The sequence below is a fragment of the Cyanistes caeruleus genome, chromosome 2 (genome assembly GCF_971803275.1).
Source record: "Cyanistes caeruleus chromosome 2, bCyaCae1.hap1.1, whole genome shotgun sequence".
Taxonomy (NCBI): Eukaryota; Metazoa; Chordata; class Aves; order Passeriformes; family Paridae; genus Cyanistes; species Cyanistes caeruleus.
This window is the reverse complement of record NC_141702.1, coordinates 82095587-82118815: the sequence shown is the minus strand read 5'-3', so window position 1 is coordinate 82118815 and position 23229 is coordinate 82095587. Positions and strand designations below refer to the sequence as shown.

The 23229-nt window shown below is 37.2% G+C and overlaps 1 protein-coding gene across 16 annotated transcripts in view; it reads right to left on the bottom strand.

Annotated features, from left to right (window-relative positions):
• PLD5 (phospholipase D family member 5) overlaps positions 1-23229 on the bottom strand; it is a 204316-nt gene that overhangs the window by 22708 nt on the left and 158379 nt on the right. For all 16 annotated transcript variants that reach the window (XM_023924443.2, XM_086878252.1, XM_086878246.1 and 13 more), the window contains one exon: positions 8435-8562. In XM_023924443.2, the coding sequence (XP_023780211.1) occupies positions 8435-8562 (128 nt within the window). The remainder of the gene's footprint in view (positions 1-8434; positions 8563-23229) is intronic.

Below are 23229 nucleotides of genomic sequence, written 5' to 3'. Positions count from 1 at the left end.
GTGGTTTGGATTGAAAATGTCCATAAAGATCATCTAGTTCCAAACCCCCTGCTATAGGCACGGATGCCATCCACTAGACCATCCAACCTGTCCTTGAATGTTTTCCAGGGATGGAGCATCTACAGTTTCTCTGGGTCAACCCATTCCAGTGCCTCACTATCCTGACAATATCCAATCTAAACCTATTCACATTAGGCCTGGCATTCAGAAATATTCAGGTATCCAGCTACCTGAATATGCCATGCTGCTTTAGAAAGAAGTCTGTTTATCTGTTCGAACCAAATATTCCACAATTTTGCTCTGCAGGTTTATGACTTACTTATTTACAATTTATTATTAATTATTCCAACAGTAGATAAACCTGTTTCACAGAACAACTGAAAAAATCAACAAAAAATCAAAAAGAAAAGATCTGTCATTTCAGAGGTCAGAAACAGAGTGATAAGCATATTCCTACTGTCAACAGAAATAAAATAAAAATGTGCAGCAAGCTGTTGATATATTTTGCCCTCTCCTACACTGCAGACGTAACAATGCAGATGATGCATTCATTGGTGCATGTGGGAATGGAACGCAACAATGGGAGAAATATGACAAACAGGAATACCTTCTGAGTTTCTCAGAGCAGGGAATCAGCACTGCACCTAGAGAAACTAGCCAAGCTGAGAGGACTTTCTGGCTCCAACTGCAAGGTGAATCTATAGATCTCATGCTGTTTTCAGCTGGTAAATCACAAAACCAGAAGCCCACAGGAGTAAGGAGGAATCAAGGGCACACACAAGTGGAGCAGCCACATTACCAACATTCCTGTTCAGCTTTAACCAGCCTTCTGTGAGCAATGCACAGCAATGGGAAGCAAGAGAAAAACAGCCTTTTTGCTTCACTGATATTTATTTGTAAATAGTGGATGCATAGGTAAAAAATTTCAAGCAGAGTAGACATAACAGGCAACATTGACTGTCCTGATTTACTGGATGTAACAGAGGAAAAGCAGTCTGTCTCAGTTAAAGAATCAAACAAAATATTGTATTTCCAAAAATGCAAACTTTACACCCTTTACACTTTTATACAAACTTCACACTTTACACTTTTGATGCATGTTGTGAGATATGAACATTTACAAGCGCAATACAGCCCAGTGACACAGCCCCCTAACTTTTTTGGGAAAAAGAAAAGGGAAAGAAAATAGAAAAGCTGTAATTTTGGAGATACGTATCAGCCACTAAAGTGCTCTAGATTTGGTCAAAGATAAAAACCCCAGCCAAAAGCTCTTTGTGAAAATAATAAAAGTATTTTCAACTTGTCCTTTGAAGGACAACCTGTATTAGCATCATAGCAAAGTTCTGACAACAAAACTAGATTTCTGTGCAGCAGGAAATAGATAAAAGTAATAAACAGTCTTAGTAATAAATTACTAAAAAAGGTAATTGTCAATACAGCTCTGTATTATCTCCTTATACTTGCTTTCTTCACATATTGCCTCATTCACCTATGCTTGAAGATCTGGGTTGCACTTTTCTGTTATCTTTAAAATATTGGCTAGCTTGGGAAATGATCCCATAGACATTAAAAAACCCATTAAGGTTTTTTTTTTGAGGATGGATCACATGGATAACAGCGTATCAAAACTTTTTTGGAGATACTCTCTGTCTTAGGTAAGAGAGATTTATTAACACAGAAATATGAATTTAGATAGAATGCACCAGTATTATGTCACCTGTACTTTCAGTCTAGTATTTAGCCGAGTTTGATTGAACCTCAGTGGACAACAAAGTTGAAAGAGCCTTGTTTCATGTTATAGGACATTTGAGACAGTGTTCAGTTTACTAATAGCAATATGATACTGAATACCACTGGGATAGTAAGAAAATTAAGCAAATTATAAGAAGAAGATGGGAAAAACTGACGAAGTGCACATTAGGGACAAATGTCTAATTCACACTAGCACAACATTGTATCAAATGGAAACTCTCAATATAACTTTTGCTTGATTGAAAGGATGGAATTCTACTGTCAGACAAAATATCTTATCTTAAAAGGACCAGATGCACCATTACATAACTTCAAGAGACTCAGATAAAAGTTCAGAGAAACGACTGACTGATTATAGTCTGCTTTTGCTCTGTAAGTTCTGTAAAGATCATCAACAGAAAATACAAATGTGCAGATCTTGGTCTCAGTGATCAGTTTTGGGAGGAGGCTCTGCTATAGTAAGATTTTGGGGAAGCTGGAAACAAATAACATCATCATGTTGTATTTTGAGATATATTGAAATCCAGTATTTATTACATATTGGTTTTATTGAAGGACAATTTTTTTCCCCACAGATAAATAGGAAATACAATGTTCGATGATATAATTTGAGGAAATTATCATTCCCCTTTCCCTGGGACAGCTACCTAAAAGAAAGTTTGCATTTGCTCCTGGCAGCATTCCAGAGATTCTTCAATTTTGGGAAACTTTTTATCAGAATCTATATCCCCAGAAATGAAGACCAAGAGAAGGGACAGTTCTGAGGTGAGTTTTTAGTCCCTCATAAGTGTGGCCTTTGAGCTATATAATACTCCTTATCAGCATCATCAATATAATTGGAATGTGAGTTTTGAGTTAAGACCTATGTGGATTGCTTCCAATTGATTTTACCCACCACAACCAAAGAAAGGGTTGCTCCTCTAATATTCCCAGAAACATAAATTGCCCCAAACCTGTCCCTTCAGATGCAGTTCTTAATATCTGAAATACCATCCTTTACCAACTTTTGTCATTTCAGAGTAGGATGGGAAAGAGTTTGGGCCTTATCAGTCTTTTTGTCACAAAAGATTAGAGGAGAAGATGGTACAGATTAATTCAGCCTGCTGCTTTTGTCTCTTTTTTAATATGTTTCAGGAAGAACAGCCTGAACAACTCAACTGAGACCCCCATTATTTCTCAAACCAGTTCTGTCCTGTCTGGTGATAACAGGCAAGACAAGCAGACATATTCCAAGCACTCTTGGAGACATCCTGCAGCAAGCCTACCTATAGCTTAGTTCAAAAAACAGACTCGTACTAACGAATCAAATATTAACTCATCAGTTTTTACTTAAAATGGACACACACAACAAGTCTTATCTTTTGACTAACTGAAATTTTGGGGGTTTCCTCCCTCCATTTTTCCTCCTGTCTTTTTGTTTGTTTCTTTGTTTTCCTAATGAGTACAGGCTTCCCGATTTCACAAATTTCAGAATCTAATATACTTTTACTGTAAGTATGCACTTGATTATTCATATTTATCGTAAAAGACAAAGCTTACTTTATCTACTGTATCTACAGATGCTTGATAGATCTTTTTTTTTAATAACTTTCATAGCTCTTCATCTCTGTTAATTTGACTGTTGATTCAACTGAATTATTAACAGAATAAATGAACTGGGCAACTTATTCCTGATCCTTCAAATGTAACCGAAAAAATCATAATTGCTACAACTTTCATGTGCTGTAGGACTCAATACTTATGAGACAAGTATGTTTTAAATACTAATAATCATAAGGAAAAAATAGTTCACTGAGATTTTCTCATTCACACGCTGTCATATCTCACCTTCTACAGTACTTTAGCCCTCTTGGGTATTTATTTAACATCTTAGGTGTATCAAATAAAAACTTAACTCCTCAGATTAAACAGGTATTTCTTTCCAACCTGACAAAAACTGTTGGGACAGTTTATCTAATTTTCCAGTTACCTTAAATTATGCAGATAAAATTAACAGTTTGCAATTTATAACAACAAGAGGGTAAGATGAGGATGGAGAGGAAACTGACTGACAAGGAAATCCTGATAGATTTTTAAGATGAAGAGAAATCAAATGCCTTTCTGAAGTCTTACTTTACCTTGGTGAAACAGATCACAAAAAGAATCCAACAGAGACATGAAATTAATGCAAAAATGAGAAAAAGATCACATGATTATTTTTTTGGCCTTATAGAAGTATGTTTCCCAGTCTGGTTGGTTTTTTTATCCTTAAAAAAACCCATGATTTTGACAGACTGGTTGTTTTCTGTACTTAAAAAAATTAAATCTTGCAGCCATTCAGCTTAAATTTATCTAAATTTAAAATGATCAGAAGAATGAACACTCCAGAAAATACATGGGACTTCAGAGACATCTTTGAAAGAAAAGTCCTCTGCTAGTAGTTTTTACACAGCTAAGAGAAAAAAAATCATGCTTAGGAACTTTGCCTCAACATCAACCTTGCCAAAATTTAAGCAGGAGTTTTTGAGATAATGCTTTTAAGATGTGCCAGGCAAGAGAGAGCAAATGACTACCTGAGGTGGATCTAGATATTGGAATTTGTTTAAGAACCAACAAGATGGGAGCTTTTACAACTACTTGATTTTATTTCACACTTTCCATCCATTCCATCCATAGCCCCAGTTCCTGCAGGGAAGGGGCTGCTGTCCCCAGATGCTGAGCAGGAAATCAAGTCCTTCCCTGCTGTATGGCTGCTCACCTGTCTCAGGCATCACCTGCCAGTAGTTTTGGTACATCCCCTGGCTTCCATCTTACCCACAGCTCTCTAATCTCCAGGATCTCTCCCATTTTAAGGACTTCTCCAGTCAGGAGCTTTACCTTTTTCCCCTTTTTTGGGTCCCCCTCCTTTGTTTCAAGACCTCCTGAAGCCCCAGACAAGTCACTTCCCTTCAGTCCAGATGTTCACAGTCAGACTCTACAACTCCAGGGAGCAAACAGCAAGTTTACACTTGAGACCCTGAAGATTTGAAGTTGATCACTAACCTTCACACATACACTCAACTACTGGGTACTGTTAGTATTCATGACTTAAGCTATTTTTTTTGCCAAGAAGACTAGCTAATATTAGCCTGATTTCACTTCCAGTGAAGACAATTGGATTAATTTTACTTGTTTCAGGAATTTTCAGTAATAGTATTTTCCAAGAGCTGATTATTTGTTGCACATAAATGCATTTTTCTGAAGTGGTTCAACTAATTCATTACAGTTGTTTGCCCACTGGATTCAATTATTCATGTGGGAATAAAACTTTTCCAAAAATGTTGCTAGTATAAAAAGCTCCAGTAATGTTCATATATATTACAAACCTCATGCTCTGTAACAGAATTAAGGAGATAAATGCATTTTCAAGCTTTTCTGGAACTATTGGAGGGAGTCATGGAACAAAAGAAATATATGATATATTTTGTTAGCTTATGGATTATAACAATTATATAACCAATATAACAGTTACATAACCAATTTATTTAAAAAAGTAATAACATGCTACTGGGTCAAGGAACTAAAAACTAGAATACAGTACCATGGTCATCCTGGTTGCTATTAATTCAAGTCACAGGAAAAAATTAATCAGTATAGGTATACAATTTTAGGCATGTCTGAGTGACTCATTTTTTAGTTGCTTATCAGTATATATAAATTTACCAGCAAGAAACAAGATGATTTCACTGGTAAAATCTTGCAGAGCTTACTGTATGTAAGAAAGTGGCAAAACTCTGCTTGTTCATAATCCTCAGTTTTCAATGGGTTATGTAATTGGGTAATATTTGGATATATTGACAACAATAGAAAAAGATGCACAAAATCTAGACCTGTATAAAGAAAAATTCAAAATATTCCACTATGAACAATAAAACATCCTATTTTCGTAAAATCCTGTTTCAGGAGCTCTAAGCAATACTTTAACATTTCCCTGTGGGGTTTGATTTCAGACTGAATCAGACAGCTGGCATAGATGATTTCAGCCAGAATTACTACAGTTTTGACAAACTTTCAATTTAACTGAAACACAGTTTTACTTGAAAAGTAGTAATGTGCTCTTAGCCTTGCTCATAATTTCAAATCTGAGACTCTGGCAAGTATTAAAACTCTGCCAGCAGAGGCACATGATATGTATAACTTTAAAGACTATTCTTAAGTAATATCTGCAGCATATGAAAATTTCTCCTTGATGCAGAAAATTTGCTTTTAAGAAATTACTCATATTGCTTCTTGTCAGTGCTGGCAAGTCAAGAGAATGGCAACAAAACTAAATAAGCTTCATATGTGATTGATTTCCAGTATCCCGCTTATAAACATAAAGAATTCTCCACAAATATTGGAAACCCAAAGCACTTAACTCTTGATGATGTTTTCCAAGGAGCTGTTAAATTTAAATGATTGTTTCAGCTTTAGATTTAGCCTCCTAAGAGACAAATTATGCTAAACAGACTTGGTTGTTTTATTTTTAGTATCAGGCAAAGGGACAAAAGAGGAGAGGGAAAGGGAGAGGGAGAAGGAGAGGGAGCTGATCCCTCAATTGAAGATATACTGGGACTCTGGTAATAAGAATCTGTGGGAGATGTATTTCCCCAGCGAGGGCTCAGCTCACCGTGGGTTTTAAGATTAGGCCCCACACATGTGCAAGTCATTTTGCTTGAGGAAAGGACTCAGAATAAAATGACAGAGTTTTGTGCTTATTTTGCGTCTTATATGAAAAGGAAAGTTCAAGACAGATTATTATTTTAGGTCAGCATATCAGATCTCTTTGAAAGTTGTTCTGATTTATTAACCTGCATCTCTGGGGAAAGGGAACCGAATACTCATATCCAACGTCAACAGAAGCCAAGCATCTAATTTCCTTTGGCTCTTCTGAAGCCCCAGCATACATTTCTCAATCAACTGAAAGCAGGTTCTCTTTTACCGTAATGCAGAGAAATTTCTTTTTGCATTGTACAAATACTCTCCAGCATTTCATCTTATAACTACATATAAAAGTATACTGTTAAATGACAGTAAGATTAAAACAAGTCCAAATGCATGCACAGAAGAGTGATAAAATTGACATTGACATTGACATTGACATTCACTTTTGAAACACTGGCCTACAAGTAACTGGCATCAAAGTTTAACACAGGTACGTTACAAGATTTAAGATGTACTTCAGCATGAGAAGGTCAAACCTATATGGAATTGTATCATCTGTGATGAAGATCATAAATACAAAAGCTATATATAAATAATATAATAATCTGTGTGGTAAATGTGCTTCTTTTCCCCATATTTATTATTTTCAGTGGTACTCAGAACTCCAAATAGAAGAGGCTTCAAAGATAAACTATTTAAAAGCTAAATAGATCCTATGAAAAACTGTGTTGTTGTGACAGAAGACTTTAGCTCATGAGGCACAGATAATGTAAAAACATTTTCTGAACTGTCCAAAAGACCGAACTGTATGTTCTTACATTGATTGAAAATACAATATCCTCTTTTCCAAGACTTTCTCTAACAATATTGTTTTATCAACACTGTTCCAGATTCCTTTGTAAACATAACCTTTTAAGTAAATTAATATCATAGGAAGAGCAAAAATGTGTTTATTCACTTTCTTTACTAAACTGGCTAATTTGTTTTTAGTCAGACTTCCCAGTCTCTTAGCTGAAAAAAAACCTTAGGAAGTACAGCACAACCAAGACACACTTTCTTCTTTACAAAATCATTAGAACCTATGTTCAAAATTATTCCTGTGTTTCTGAGATTCTGCTCATATTTAGAAAGTAAGCTTTTTATAGCAACTAATATCTACCTAGGACTGCTGCTTTTCCCTCTCTGCTGTGCATTTCAGTTACTGAGATCTCAAGGTACAGGTTTCACTTCCTAAGTGTGGCTGAGAGCAGCCTCACACAATCTGTGGTATATAGCAGAAATGAACATGACAGCCACTAATGATCCTGAATGTGCTGCAGAAATAAAAAACGGCACACATACCTACAAAAAGGCAAATAAGCTGTGTTACTGACAAATTCTTCAAAATAGTCACAGACTACACAGAGTTCTTCGTACTAGTTGTTGCTACAACTCCCATGTTTATCAGAAATAAAAATGTGGAATTCTCTCTAATACATGCAGCCTTCAAAAGCATTATGCTATTTAACATTCTGTACCCATTAATCTGACCCTCCCCAAAGGTAGTGAGTATTCCACTACAATACCCACTATCCATCTGGAAGTCTTACCTAATCTGGGGTTTGCTTTTCTAAATGGCAGATCAGAGGGACTAGGTTTTACCCATGATATTACTATGGAGTTTTCATAATAGTTTGTTTACCAATTGGTTTGCTCACTTTTTTTTTTTTTTTTTTATTTTTTTAATGAGAAAAATGGAACATACAATGACCATCACAGAAATCAGTAAAAACAATCAAATATTTAAAACTTAAGCATAACCATGGAAGATTCCTGTTATAATGAAAAGAAACAAAATTTATAGTAGTACATTCTTGGCAACACAGAGGAGTCATCAAAACTATGGCACTACAGTTTTTGATGCTAGCACTTTTGCCAGTAAATTATCAGAAAATAGAGCTATCCAAGTGTCCTCAAAACGTTAGTTTTTTTACTCATTGTACACTCAAAAGGTATAGGATTAGTTTTTCTATTAAATTACCTGTCCCAGTGATCTCCAGTCTAGACTGGCACTTCCAATGTATACATGCTGTTTGTCAACAATCCAGAATGATGACTGAAGCCGACCTTCATTATATGCTGACATGTTCATATACAACACTTCAGCACCTAGAGATTTAAGGATAAAATAATAAGTGGCATTACTTAATATAATTTACATTATTAAAAGCAGAAATGTTCACATTTCATGGCCTCAATTTCCAAAATTAATGAGTGGTATAATGAAACATATCATTAAGGTTCAAAAGCAATGATAAACATTGTTAGTGTCCCAATATTTTAATTAAAATATATTCCAGTTATATGAAGAAGTACTTACTTAATGCATGTCCCAGGTACAGAGAGCATTCCCATACATTATAATGTTTACCTAATTTCCTTCCATTTAAGAATCAAATAATTGATTTTTTTTTTCCAGCACTGTATATTCCTAAAAATAGTTCATCTCTAAATTTCTATTCTGTAGCACTAACCAGCTACATATTGCAATAATGACCTTTAAAATATGAATGCAATTAAAATCCCTGCCTAAAAAGCAGACTGCTCTGCTCCTTCTGCCCTGTGCAATGGTTTGAGCAGGTAGTTGCAGTGGCTGTGGCACAGAACAGATCCTGATAAGAGAAACATGGGTGGAGAATTAAGGAAGTAAGCAAGGCTTAAACAAATTATGTTGAAACTGCTCTTAATCGTACTAATCTGTGATATTCAACCAACCACTCTGAATGTCACAGTTTTATTAATGACGATAGGCCACTGAAATCAAAGGAGCGCCTTATTGGCTCCATTGCATCACTAGGAATGTCTGAATTGATTCCATCTGTATGTTTGCAGAACTGAATCCAGAATATACTTAATATTAGGTAAGTTTAGGGAATTTCTCACACCACTACTGCTCTTTCAGTGCTCCAGTGTTTGCAAAATTAGGTGCCTAATCTGAATTAATCATTGTTGAAGGCATTTTACAGTAACCCACCCATCTTCACGTTTCAGTCATGACTAACCAGGGGAGAGAACTGACAGTAAACAGCAGCCTGGGGGACAGTGATTGTACCAGCCATTTCCTACTAAACATTCATGGGACCTCCAGTACCATGAATTCCAGTAATGGTTGATTATGACTCACAATTTTAAAAGAATTCCAGGATACACAGAGAACTAAAATGTATTTCTTTTTATCAAATTTCTTATTTTTGATCTCCTAATAAACATTTGACTTGCAATTTTAGGCAACAGTTACCAGTGCTAAATATTTCTTTATTATTATGGAAATAGTAACTTTCCTTGAAAAAAATATTCTAAATGTTCAGATATCAAGAAAAGAAGAACAATCAGGTAAGGTGCCACTTACCAAGATGCACCAAACATGCAAAATAACATTTTGAGCACATCACAGAGTTTGGTTCATTAGTCAACTGCATTGGTGCAACCCAGCTACCTTTCCAATTTTTTGTACGTTTCACTCACCCACACTCACGCATGCTTAGAAACAAAGATTTTTCCCACTTCCTTGAAACGTATTGCTGCTACTTTCAACTCATGCATTAATGAGTAGAACTGTGCTAATTATTGAGAAAATGAGTGTGAAATGGAAAAGAAATCAGAAAACACTATAGCAGCTGTTAAATGGTTTAAATTGTTTCCTGGTGAATAAACAAAACAAAAGCAACTGCTCTTAGCTAAGGACAAACATTCTGTAAGGCACCAAACTTCTAGCTAGTGACCTGAAAACTATGTTTAAAATCCAGTTTAACAAAGAAGTTTGATGCTTGATGATGTTTTCTTTCCATGCACCCAATTTGCAGCATTAAATAGCAGTATGAATTTAACACCCACAACACACCTACACTAAACAGGTTATAAATGAACTGTTAAGATTTTTGCATAGTAAAGATAAAAAATTAGGAAGCAACAATGAGCTTCCTTCTCAAAAGGGAGAGCCTAAAATAAACACAATTTAAAAACATTTTTGATGCATCTAATGACAAACAAAAATGCTGACTGCCAAAGCTATAACAGGAGACTATACAACCAGTAATAATAACTTTAAAAATAGCAAACTTCATCAGTAACTTGACACAAAATTCAAAAGTTGTAAAACACCTGAATTTGTTGGTGTGGGTTGTTCAGATATGGGCAAAAGCAGTGGGTTGGGACTATTACTCTAAAATACAATCTAGGTTTCAATTATCAAAATAGTGAATATAGCAGTGCAGAAGATACTGCTATCACATATACCAGTAAAATCAAAGCCTGGAACCAAATTCCTTTTCCTTTTGGAAACATCCAACTGGTAAGTGAACAAGTGAGGAAACACTACCTCCCAGTTAATAAAAAAAAAAAAAAAACAAAGAAAAACCAAAAAAGTCATTTGTTGCAAGCAGCAGCTGTTGTGCAACCTATTAATGAGCCCTTACCTTTTGATGAAAGGAAACATGTATCAATATTGATAATTGCCTCTGTTCCACAAGCCCTTGAGATGCTTTGTTAAAATAGGTTTATCAAGCCTTCAACACGATCCACCATCCCTAGCATGGTTCAGGTCTCATGAGGAAATTAAATTGGACTGATCAATATGTGAAGCCATAACAGAACTCTCTGTCATGCTGCAGTCTCAATTACACGAAGTTGTGAGTCTACTGAGTTTCTCCAAAAGAGAATATTTGTAGGCTTGATTGCTAATAAACATGCCAAATAAATCTAACTATTTTGTTTCACTGGAGATTAAAATCCAGGATGAGAACTAAAGAGAAAACCAGTGCTGTCACTTAAAACTCAAGTGGATTTGTCTGTCCCTTAAAATTGTGCACTTTAAGGGCTGGGACAGATTACACATTTTCTGCAGAAAAAAAAAACACAAAAAAAGGGACTCTGTAGGGATCAAAGAATGTTGTAAGTAACAGACATTTATCTGAGTACTTTTTCTTCTTTTTCACACTGATTCAGTCTGGGATGCATAGAGGGGACCCTACCATTGAGAGCCTGGACCCTCTGTACATGATGTGAACTCAGCCCCTGGGAAGTACCAGACTGCAACTTAGCCTCTAGCTTTGTCTCATAACGGAGGAAGAAAACAGAAGGTATCAGTAGTATTACAAGAAAGACTGACTCTTCATCCATTAAAAAAAAATCCAGTTCCCAAAGTAATCCCAAAGAAGAGGGATGGGCCAAGCAAATGTCATTTACAGTTTCTAGCCTTGCAACATCCTGTTTGGTCCAGCTGTCAGCTCTCAGACACTTTGCTAACAATGTCTGAAAGCTACAGGGCAAGCTTGACTTCAAGAGTAGGAACTTGAACAGAATTGGGATTATTCAGCCTGGAGAGAACACTTCATGGTGACCTAATTGCGGCTTTCCAGCGCATGAAGGGAGCTTACAAGGACAGAGATGGTTTTTCCCAAGGGTATGTTGGAAAGAAGGAAGCATGAAGGGGAATGTATTCTAACTGAAAGAATAAATTTAAATTAGATATTAGGAGGAAACTCTACTGTGAGGGTGGTGAGGCACTGGAACAGGTTGCCCAGGGAAGTTTTGGATGTGCTGTCCCTGGAAGTGTTCAAGGCCAGGTTGGTTGGGGCTCTAAGCAAGCTGGTTTACTGAAAGCTGTGATCTTTAAGGTCCCTTCCTACCCAAGCCATTTTATGTTTCTATGAACCAAAAACTAGGACATTTTTTAAATATTTGAGGCAAAGCATTAAACTCTAAGTAGGGACCTTTGATCAAGAGCTCATCACATACACGCTGTCATGAAAACCTGTGTCAGACACATTCCAGTGTTGTGGCAGCTGTGTTGTGGCTGTGGATTTTAGTGCTGCTCAAGCAAGGTCACCAGACAGTTACACAAACTGGGAGATTGTTCCTCCTGGGAGACTGTAGGGGGTTAGAACTCACAGGGCTGCCACTTGGCTTCTATACATCAAGTTTACAAACATCAAGTTTGTGCAACAGTCTGGAGAAGGAGCACCTTCTTTGGAGGTCTTCACTTTCTTGAGGCTTTGGGTCCAACACCTGTGAGCTTCTTAGGATATTGTCCTACTGTACTGAGGCAACATCATTATGCCAAATTCTCTCACTGGTGGATGCAGTGATTAATTCTGGTAATGAAGACTCAGAAAGAGCAACTATTTAGGCTGCTATTATCACAGCTGCCTTGAAAGCAAACATGCAAATTCTGCTTGCCACAGTTTTCAGCAGTACCAGTTACAGGCTAAACTCCCTCTGGAGTTAGCAAACATAACGCCCAAGAAACAGAAGCTGCATTTGCTTGTACCATGCCTAAATTTGCCTTCTGTCTTCACAACTTTCTTACTTTTACTACAGTGCTTTTAAAACCAGAGAGAAAGAAAAATAAGGGGAAGAACTTTAGGAGTAAAAGGAGAACCACAGATATCTGGGAAATCTGTATAGATACAAATGTCTCTTTCCCTATATTTTGCAATATATACTTTCATTTCATTTATTTGCTTCCAATAATAACCTTTAGCACAAAGTACATCCATGAATAAACATAATTTTTATTCTGAGACAAAAATTCAGAGTTTTCAATACAAGCAGTCACAAGTGGTGGAGTAGCTGTCTCTTTTGGAATAGACACAAGAGACCCAGGTGGAGGATCACCTCCCCATGAGTTTTCAGGGTTTTTTGTCAACTGATTGCAAAAAGTATGGTCTTCTTCCAGAAGCCCCATTAGTGTGACCTGCCACCACTCAGAAAAGGACAAGTACAAAAGCAGAGGAATGCACAACTTGAAAATAAAGTTATTTTTACTAAGTCTCTGAATGATTAAAAGACAAACTAGACTATTTCCTATTCCTGTGCTCCTTATGGCATATTGGATTTGAAATTAAATTTGAAAGTCTGCCTGGCCCAGAAAGAGAAATGATTCAGATTTATTTTAAAGAGAGAACACTCAAGGACTTTTAGGGAAATCTCTGATGGTAATACCCTAACTTTGAATCAGCTCTTTTGTTTACATTGCCCTCTGCTTTTCTCTCTTTCTCATGCATATCCCCCTGTCCTTTTTAAAAACTAGAGGGACTGAATCCTGTCACTCTGGGATTATGTGCTGTTCATCAGTCTAAAGCCACAGTAACTTAAAAAAGAAGCAGCCTAGAATCTAAACCTTGCTGCCTTTTCTTTAGCAGCTCTATATTCAACTGTCACACATGAAAAAATAAAATCATAATTACTCAAAGAAATTACATTCTAGCACAAGTCCAAGTAATCTCCAGAAAGCTTTCACAATAATATTTACATTTATGCCATCCTGGACCATCTTAGACTCAAGACCTGTATGAGAAACACTCCCTATGTACAATCAAACATAAGCTCTGTGCACATGCAGCTTCTCAAAAGTGCCTTTAGGATAACTGGGCTGCTTCTGATGTACATATTTTTCACAAAAATTTACTGTAATGCTTACTATCTTGTTTTACAGCATCTGAGGTCACTAACAAAGATAATTTTGAGGAAATCAATAGCCAGGAGAGGAATCTGTGATCAAAGCTCCATGAGCCCCTCTGGTCTCTCTCTGGAAAGACAGAGGTGCCTGCAGCACCCACTGGAATTGCAATGGATGGGCTCACATGCTTGGGGCTGTGGCATGCACGGGTGGTTCAGGGACAATGTGCAGTCACTTTGCTCCCGAGTGTTGCTGCTGTTCATCTCCACTGGCATGCTCCCAGCCAGCTCTCGTGTCCCTGTGTGGCTGGACCTTGGAAGAAAGGCTGCTATAAGAGAACTCTCCTAAGCAGGCAGGCTGCAGTCAAGGATCTCCCCGTGGAGTTGAGGATTTGAGAAGAGAGGTCTCCATCACTGCCATCTGACTTCCCAGCCCCCCCTCCAGGCCCCACGCCAGCCTATTGCCTGGCTTCCTGCCCTCCCTAGCTGACTGCAACATGCTGTTGGGCTCTGCCCTGGATGATCAGGGGAGCAAATATCCTCTACACTCACCAATGTTTTTTCTCTTTGTTTTTTATTCAGTCAGTGGGTTAAACTAATTTCTGTGAGGTGGTACAGCCCCAGAAACTGCACTATCCACACAGCTGTGGAGGCCAAGAGCTGAGAATGTGGATGGGAAAGAGCAGGAAGAAAAAGGAATAGCGACGAATGAGCATTACAAAACCCAGTTCTCTGACTGAACCCAAAGAAATTACAGAATTACAACTGGCATGTTTAAAAAAAGGGAAAAAAACCCCAACCCCCTAAAACAACACAAATTACTGCCCAAAATAGTATGAACACATCTCGTCTTCAGCAACCCTTCTCCGTCCCTCCACCGCCTCCTCAGCTGTGCCAAAATAGCTTTTTCAGGGAATGAGTTGGAATGGAAAATGGATGCAGGTTAAGCATAAATACAAACAAGAAAGTTGTTTCAAATGTAGAACAATTCACTAATCCAGCTCACTGCATGGCAATAAACAACTTTTTCTAACACAGCTGAAGGCACAGCATAAGTGTGGGAATGAGTGGCTGGGTGCAACAAGATGCAGGAACTTGCACGTGGTGCCATTTAAAGGTACTCCCACATAGTTTCAGCCTCTGCTCCTCTCAAAATTAGGCCTCAGTAATTCCAGGTGGCAAGTTCCAGAATTTGTTTGCCTTTTATCTTGCATAATCATTTGTCTTGTGCAAAGTAGATAGGAAGGCAATGCTGGCATTTGTTTGGGTTTGCACTCCCCACATGCTTACACAGGGGTCCAGAGTGACACAGACCTACCAGGGAACCTCATGTGTGCAGAGTCTGCTCTCTGGATGCAGGATAGCAGATTTTAGAGAACAAAGAAAAGGTCAGAATTAATTTCTTGCAGTTTCTGATTTAACTTCATTGACATCTTGGGAGCTAGTTAGTTCCCAAAGTAACATTTATCTAAATATGCCCTTATACTGGCTTTGAAGATGTCAAATGTTGGCCTCTGTTGCTAGCCCAAGTAATAAAAACACTAATTTCTCAGCTAAGTATCCAGCTGTAGCTAGAGTTCAGCATGGGAGTGTTACAGCTGTCCCTCGTGTGAATGCATTTTGTAGTGCCTGCTGTGGCCTTTCGATTTACTCAGCAAAAAAAATCCCAGAAATATAACCGAAGTTTTTCCCATCCCATCTCATGAGAGAGACAAAAGAGAGGCCTGACAGTATTTCTTTGTAATACCTTCCCACCCAACTACACTTAACTTCAGATTCACCAGCAAATAGCCAGTGATCCATCACAAATATGAGAGCACAGAGATAGAGATTCCCCTTTTTACCTGCAGACACAGCAGGAGAACACCTGACCTTCCCTGTGAATGGAATCATACAATGGCTTGGGCTGGAAGACAGTTCAAAGGTCATCTAGTCCCAGCCCCCTGCCATGGGCAGGGACACCTTCCACCAGATGGAAGACCAGGTTGCTCAAAAGCTCCATCTAAACTGGTATTGAACAGATCCCATGACAGAGCAACAACTTCTTTGGACAGCCTGTTCCAATGCCTCGCCACCCTCACAGTTGATAAATCATGCATGGATGTGTTTAATTAACTTATACACAGAATTTTAGACTGCATCGAAGGAATAAGCTCATATAACTCCATTTGTCTGGTCTTTGCAATGATGGAAATCCAGGGCATCAGCATGTCCTTGAGAGGCATATGCTGCCACCCAGTAGAAAATGCAACCAGCCAACAGTATAGCTCACTACATAAAACAAGACAGGAAAGGACATGCTCAACTCCACAGTTTCCAAGCTAGATGTCGCCTCTGAAGCCAGTGATTTCTGTACTGTATTTGCTAAAGAATCTCTTACTGTTTGGGACAAAGTTTAGGGCCCAATTTTAGTCTGTCTTTTAAAAAATTAAATTGAGTCTGTGCACAAGTATTTAGTGTAATTTAAAAAGCTTCAAACAGCTTTTCCTTTCCTTCTAGTAATTTTATCGAAAGTAGCAAACATTTCTGCCTCTTTTAAGAAGTGTGGCTGCCTGATGTAGCAAACCTGAGAACAATTCCAATTTTTTACTCCTTGACTCTGATATCAGTATTTTAAAATCAATTTTTCTTTCTTTCTGAGCTACTTGAAATATTTCATATCAAGTCACAGAAAATTTTGAATAAAATTTTGAATAATGAGACATTGATGATCAGTTCAATTCTTTCCTCTTTGCAGAACTCAGCATTCCTTTAAATAGCATTTTCTTAGTACAAATCTGTTCTGAGAGTCTGATGATTCAGTAGAGTCTGTAAGAGAACTCATATGCAACAAAGTTTGCTAGAATATTAAAAAAAATTTGCACATTTTTTTTGCCCTTCATTATTGGAGAGTAGACTGCTCATTTACTAGACAAAGCTATAAAAGTGATTGCTTTGGAGATTGGGGAAAGTAATTTTCCTAGTTGATTCAGGCGACAAAGCATATTACCGCTTAAAGGAAGACTATAATCAATCAGTAAAAGCATTATTAAAGCTGGATTGTGGCTTTTTTTCTTTGCCTAAGTATAATTGTGTACATTTTTTACTATAAAAGAAAGCTATTTTAAATATAATACAGAGATTATTAAACTTGCACATGGCTTACCCCACTTCCTTTTGAAGACTACTTGGATTAGCATTATGAACCACTATATTTATTTATATACTTCTTGGATGAAACATCAAAGAATTCAGTGACATTTTTTCATCCTAACACATGAGAAATTAAGATCACAACCTTTTATGAATGAACAAGGCTGAATCTCTACCAAGAAAAATACAGTGACTATTTATCCCTATCTCTCTTTTTAACTTAGCAACATGATTTCATTCTGATATTTATATATTCTAAAATCATCAGTATTGGCAACAGTAACTTCTAAATATGCTGACTAGCAGTAACAACACTTGTGCATCATTCTCAAATTGTGCTCCTCAGACATCTGGAGCTCTGCTTTGGGTTCTGTTAGTTTTCTTCTCCTGAAGGAGAAAGAAATCTCAGTTCTGGAAGGTGTGATATTGCAGGACAGGCAAAGAGGTGAGGACAGACCTTGGGTGGCTACTGCTTTTACGTTTTACAATACCTTTATAACAGAATCTATTGTTTTTTTCCTGAGCCATCATGAGATGATTCTCTGAGCAGCCCTAAAGCCAAGAGCACCAGCTGACCTAGCTGTGGCCTTAAAGAAAAGCAGAGGCAAGCCAGAAGTAATCTGGGTCTACCAGTGGCACAGACATTTTTCTCTACTTCTCCCTTGTCTCTAAGCAATTTTCCCCACCTCTTTCCATTGATTCTATGTTGTTCCCTTGCCGAGTCAGCCTTTGACCATTCTACATTTTTTTCAGGTAATTCCTGTCCCAATGGCAATTATTTTTCTCTCCATTTGTCACAAGTTCACCAATAAAATGCTTCATCTTTTGACAACATTCTGTTCTAATCTTTTCCTAAATTAATAACTCAGTTTTCAGTTTTTGACCTTCAGTTTTATCTGATTCATTCCTCCCTCCTAATTAATTTTCCCCACTACTTTTCCCCAACATCATTCATCCTCCCTCTCCTTTGCTCTCTTCCACTTCATACTCAGTTCATAATTTCACTCTTGCCCTTGCTTACTCTTTGTTTCATTTATCATATATATTCATACAGTTATTCATTCAGTCCCTCTTGCTCCAGTTACTTGAGGAACATATTTTATTTTGTAACTACATATGCAGTATGGTATATTCTTCAAGCCTTTACAAATAAATCTGTATGTGGAAAGGAACAAATACATTTTCTTTAGAGTTCTAAGGTTAACCACAGCTTTGGGATACCCAGATTTGACTTAATTTTAATTTATTTACATGTGCTAGAACTTCTACAGGTATTAACTCATGATATACAGCCCCAAAATAAACATAGCCTTCTGATGGTTGTTTCAATTTAGGACTCTGGGAATTTCTTCTTGCTTTCTTAGTCCAAACAAAAACTGAAGCTGAGCTTTTTATTGCCATGAATTTAAGGTTCTTGAAAGAAGACACTTCTACAGCCTCTTCTTTTATCAAAGTAAGTATGTACAATGAACATTGCAGCTCTGCAGCAGCAGACTGAAGAATCTCACACTTGATTTACTATTCTTCTAACTAGTGTGTCAGATGCATTTCTGAGGGCTTCATTATTCTGGTTTGGTCATCCAGATACTTCATTAATTTAAATAGAGGTATTTTAAAGAGAAAAATGGGCATGACCCGATGTCAAAATCAGAAAAATCCAGACACTGGACTGAGAAAAAGCAAAAGGTGTGTGTGGGAAAAATGCTTTAATTTGAGGAAATACCTAGGGGATATAAATCAATAGTTTGTCAGTTAGCAGATTTTTAACATGGCTTGACTTTCACAGCCTACTTGAAATGTAGAAAGCAAAACAAAAGGAAGCCACAACTCCACAGATTCTATCTTGTCATCTGGATGAAGAACATGCACAATATACAGTCAATGAAATCACAGAGGATTTTAGCACCACAGAGGGACTAGACCACAAATATTGTTTCATTTCTTCAGTGTAAGTATGAGTACCTGCCTGTGAAGGACAGGAATATAGGTATATTACTTCCCTGTGACATTTTGAACTGGTGGATAACCAGGTCTGCAGGACTTGTTTGCTACTCCAAATCACACAGGACAAACAGAATTAGCTTGAGGACAATAAGAGACAGAGATGGACAAGTTCAGAGCCATTTGGGTTCACAGCAGAGTACAGGATAAGGGCTGCAGAACTGGACTGCCTGCAGTTGACTACTGGGATCTCTATGAAAGCAAGACCAGAAGGCAGCACAGGCACTTCAAGTCCCAATATCAAACCATGGACTTGGTTACAATCCCTTATGGCTGAGAACAGCCACTCTGTGGTCCTTTGCTTAGGAACTGTTATTTTTGAAGAGCTTCTCATTGCAATCATCACAATGTTCTTTCAAAGTGATTTTTAAGCTTAGTAGTTATTATGTAGTCCTATAACTGCTGTCACTTTTGTCCATCACTTTAATGCTAACAAGACTACTGAGATTAAAAGCTTCAAGAGTGGGGATCTGTTTTGCTTTGAGTCATTGAAATGACTCAATTTCTGTACTACATAATTACTAATACTTACACACTGCAGAAAGTTAGTATTTTGTCCAAAGGATGGAAAAAAGGCTGAAATCACTCTGTTCTCAAGAATAAACATTATAGCAGTTAGCTGTAATGTTAGTAGAAGCAATTACTCTGTAAGGACATGCACAGAGATGGAAAAGATTGAGAGTAACACAGAGATATCACTCTGAGAACTTCGCTTCCAGTTGAATAACTTTAGAAGTATCTTAATGTAATTTGTTTTCCAACAATTAGGCTGTGTAAAAAATCATAACACACCAAAGTGCTGTAGAAGTCAAAGGTTAATTTGGAAAATGCTACAGAAGATTACCAGAAAGATAAGTATTAGCATCATAGTGGTAAATCCTTGTTACAAAGATCACACTTGGTAATTAATATTGTATAAACCAGCAAGATTTGGTCACATGAGTTTACTTTATGCTACAGTTGTGCTGTACCCAATAACCCAAGCTGAGTCCGTTCCAAAGTGTTCATCAAATGAGAACCAAATGGTGTTGGTCAGAGTTACAGTTTGGTTTGGGCATTTATTAATGCTTCTTATATAACTTTGAGCACACAGTCTTTAATCAGGTTTGAAGCAGAAATGTTATACTGATTGAGCAAAGCAGTGAAGGAGCTAAAAGAACATTATACAACTGTGTCATGTGACTTCAGGTGATGGTCTTCTCAGAGCTGCCCAGGTTTGAAGTTATACTTCAGTCTAGATGAAGTACAAAACTCGAACAAGGTGAGAGACAAAACACTCAGCCCTGCTGAGAAGGCTGGAGCCTGCTTGCAAAACAGTAGCAATCAAAAATACACCAAATCATACTAGCAACACTGCTATGACTGACCAAGGTACAGTTCTACTGTTTTAAGAAAACAGTCAGGCTTCCAGTGAATATTAAGTATGTGAAAATCATGTGAATGGACAAACCAAAATTGACCAAAATTAAACTGTTTTCTTTGGACCCCTTTTAGGACCATTAGGATCATGTATTTGCAGGGTGAGATAACATTAGTGCTTTTGCATACAAGAGAAAGCACGGGATGCCAAAATTTCTGCAAAGGGAGCACAGTCTAATGAATGATTTCTAAGCTCAGATGGCCCTGGCAGCTCTTACCAGCTCTTTCAGTAGCTGTAGGTAGAAACTTGCATGCTATCTATATGTTTTAAAAATGTCACGACTAATTTCTGCTAATGCCATCCGTTACTGGTTTGTCTGTACTAAGAGTGTCACCAACTCAAAGCAGCTAGTGCCATACAGGAAGAATCATTTCAGCATGTAAACCACCAAGCAAGATTTGAAGATAATCCCTGAGGCACAAGCTGCTATGTTGGACCTGACTAGGTCCTACCTGACACTTTGACAAACCTGACAAAGAGCACTTTTTAAACACAAAAGTGTCCACCTGCTGCTAAATCCATGAATACAGATATACTTGAGTGCAGTATTTGCAAACTGAAATTATGTATCAAAATACTGACCAATATACCATGAAAGACCTTTTCAATTACAAATTTTAAAGCAGAAGAATTATGATATTGTTGCTACTAACCACCTAACATCTTAAATATGTCTCATAGTACATCTGTCCTTGATTAATGAAGAAAAGTAATTAAATGAATGTATTAATATTTACCTATGCATCTTTCAAACAGTGGCTACAGATACTGGAAAGCACAACCAGTATTTTATAGTGCAAAAGTACACATTACCAATGAGAGGACATTGTCTTTGGGCATTCACCCATTTCTCTCAGCAAAGGTACTCATTTCTGAGTCTGCAGACACAGAAGCTGTTGAGCTTAGAATCAGAATTTATTGCTTACACATCTGGCTCTAAAAGACACAGAATTCTTGGCTTAAGTGAACCTTTTTCCTCTTCCTCTTTGCAAAACAAGACAGGGCAACCCAAGGCCCTGGCTGCCTTCAGAATTTAAATTATTGTGAAGGTTGTTCTGGGGTTTTTTCTCCCTCTATTGCCCATGGATGTGACAGCCTCATACTGCTAATTCTCCCCTGCTAGAGAATTCCATAAGTCAGGCTATGCCTAAATCTTTTTAAAGTTAGCACACTTCAGGCTCACAAGAGAAAATAAGCTATTCACACTGTGAACGATTATGATGCCTAAAATGAGGATATTTGTGTATTGAAGGGAAATTCCATTCCCTGATTAGGCATCTAGCTTCCTGCAGAACCTATAATGAAAACTGAATTATTGCCACTTTATTGTATTTCTTGAGCTAAGAGACATCCAAACTAGGCAGCAGGCAATGCTGATGGAAAGAATGTTGTTTACTTCAGTTCCTCATCTGGAATTGCGCAGAAGGATGGATTGTCCAATGAAGTTTTCAAATTCTATCCTACAATCAGAACCTTAAAACAATTCTGTTACTATTAAAAGGGTAAGATATTTCTTTCAAAATATGAGGCAATAGAAGGAGCAGAAGCAGAGTAGGGCCTGGAAGCCAGGTTTCTTCCATCCCATATGAATATGTGACTACTACAGCCATCTTGAAAAATTCTTGTTTGAAATGCAAACACAGATGAAAAGATTTTCTGCAAACTCTTAGAACTTGATAAGGAAGGAGCAAGAGAGCACCATTACAAAATATCTTCTGCTTTTCCTAAACCTTTGTGATTGCAAGCTCAGTTTTAAGAAGTTTAAGATGTTCAATACTAGCTTAAATTATTTGCTTTCTGTCAAAAAAGAAAGGTAAGCTATCTGGAAAGGCAGAAAACTGTAAGATAAAAACTGGCAGTTTAGAAACTTTCAGACACAGCAAGATTTTCAACGTCATCTTCAGCAACTCAGACAGATGTTCTGTGTTGAAGACATTTGGTTATTGACACACATGTAACAAAAATACTCCCCACATGCTCTTGTCAGTCATGTTTCATAAGGTGTCTTACTTTACATTGCAGGATCCAGCTCCCCTAATGAAACAAATAAGAAACATTGCATATAAATTCTCATGGGATTTAGGCATAAAACCAGTGCTGAACATTCCCTTGCGATCAAGATGTTTGTGGATGTATGCACACCATGTAACATAAACTGAGGTAAGACAGTTTAGGTGCCTAAAAAGAAAGATTTTTCTCCAAAAACAAACATAGTTTCTGCATGTTAGTGTTGCCTAAATGTTAGGTATGAATGCTTGAATCTCTGATGCAAAACTAGTACTTGCTTCTTTCCTTTAAGATGGGTTACAGCTAGCTTTGGAAGCTCAGCTTGGTAATTCTCACTACATAGAACTCTGTCAAAGTTACTATGCATTCTAAGAGGCAAAGAACTTAGTGAGATCTTCCATCTTGGAATTGCTTAAAGTTTTTCAGAAAATATCAGGAAACATTCTCCAGCAGCAACTAATAAAAGCTATATCAAAGCATGCAATCTACTCTTTTGTGGTACCCAAGTTGTCTAAGTTAATAATAAAAACTGAACAAGGCCTGATTCATAATAAGTCAAAATATAAAAATAAATTTTAAAATCAGATGCCAAACATGGAATTTTCATTAGCCACTTTTTGTACACTCTCATATTTTCCAGTGCGACTTATAGTTTTAGAAAAATGTCAATATTTATGATTTAAAAGGAATGGAAGAGATTTCTCGCCCCCTGTTCACATGTACCTTTATTTAACTCTATGAAACTCAGATCCAAATTATATGCTTCCTTCATGAAGACTCACTCCTCAAAAACCCCTTATTTCTTCATGAAAAATCAT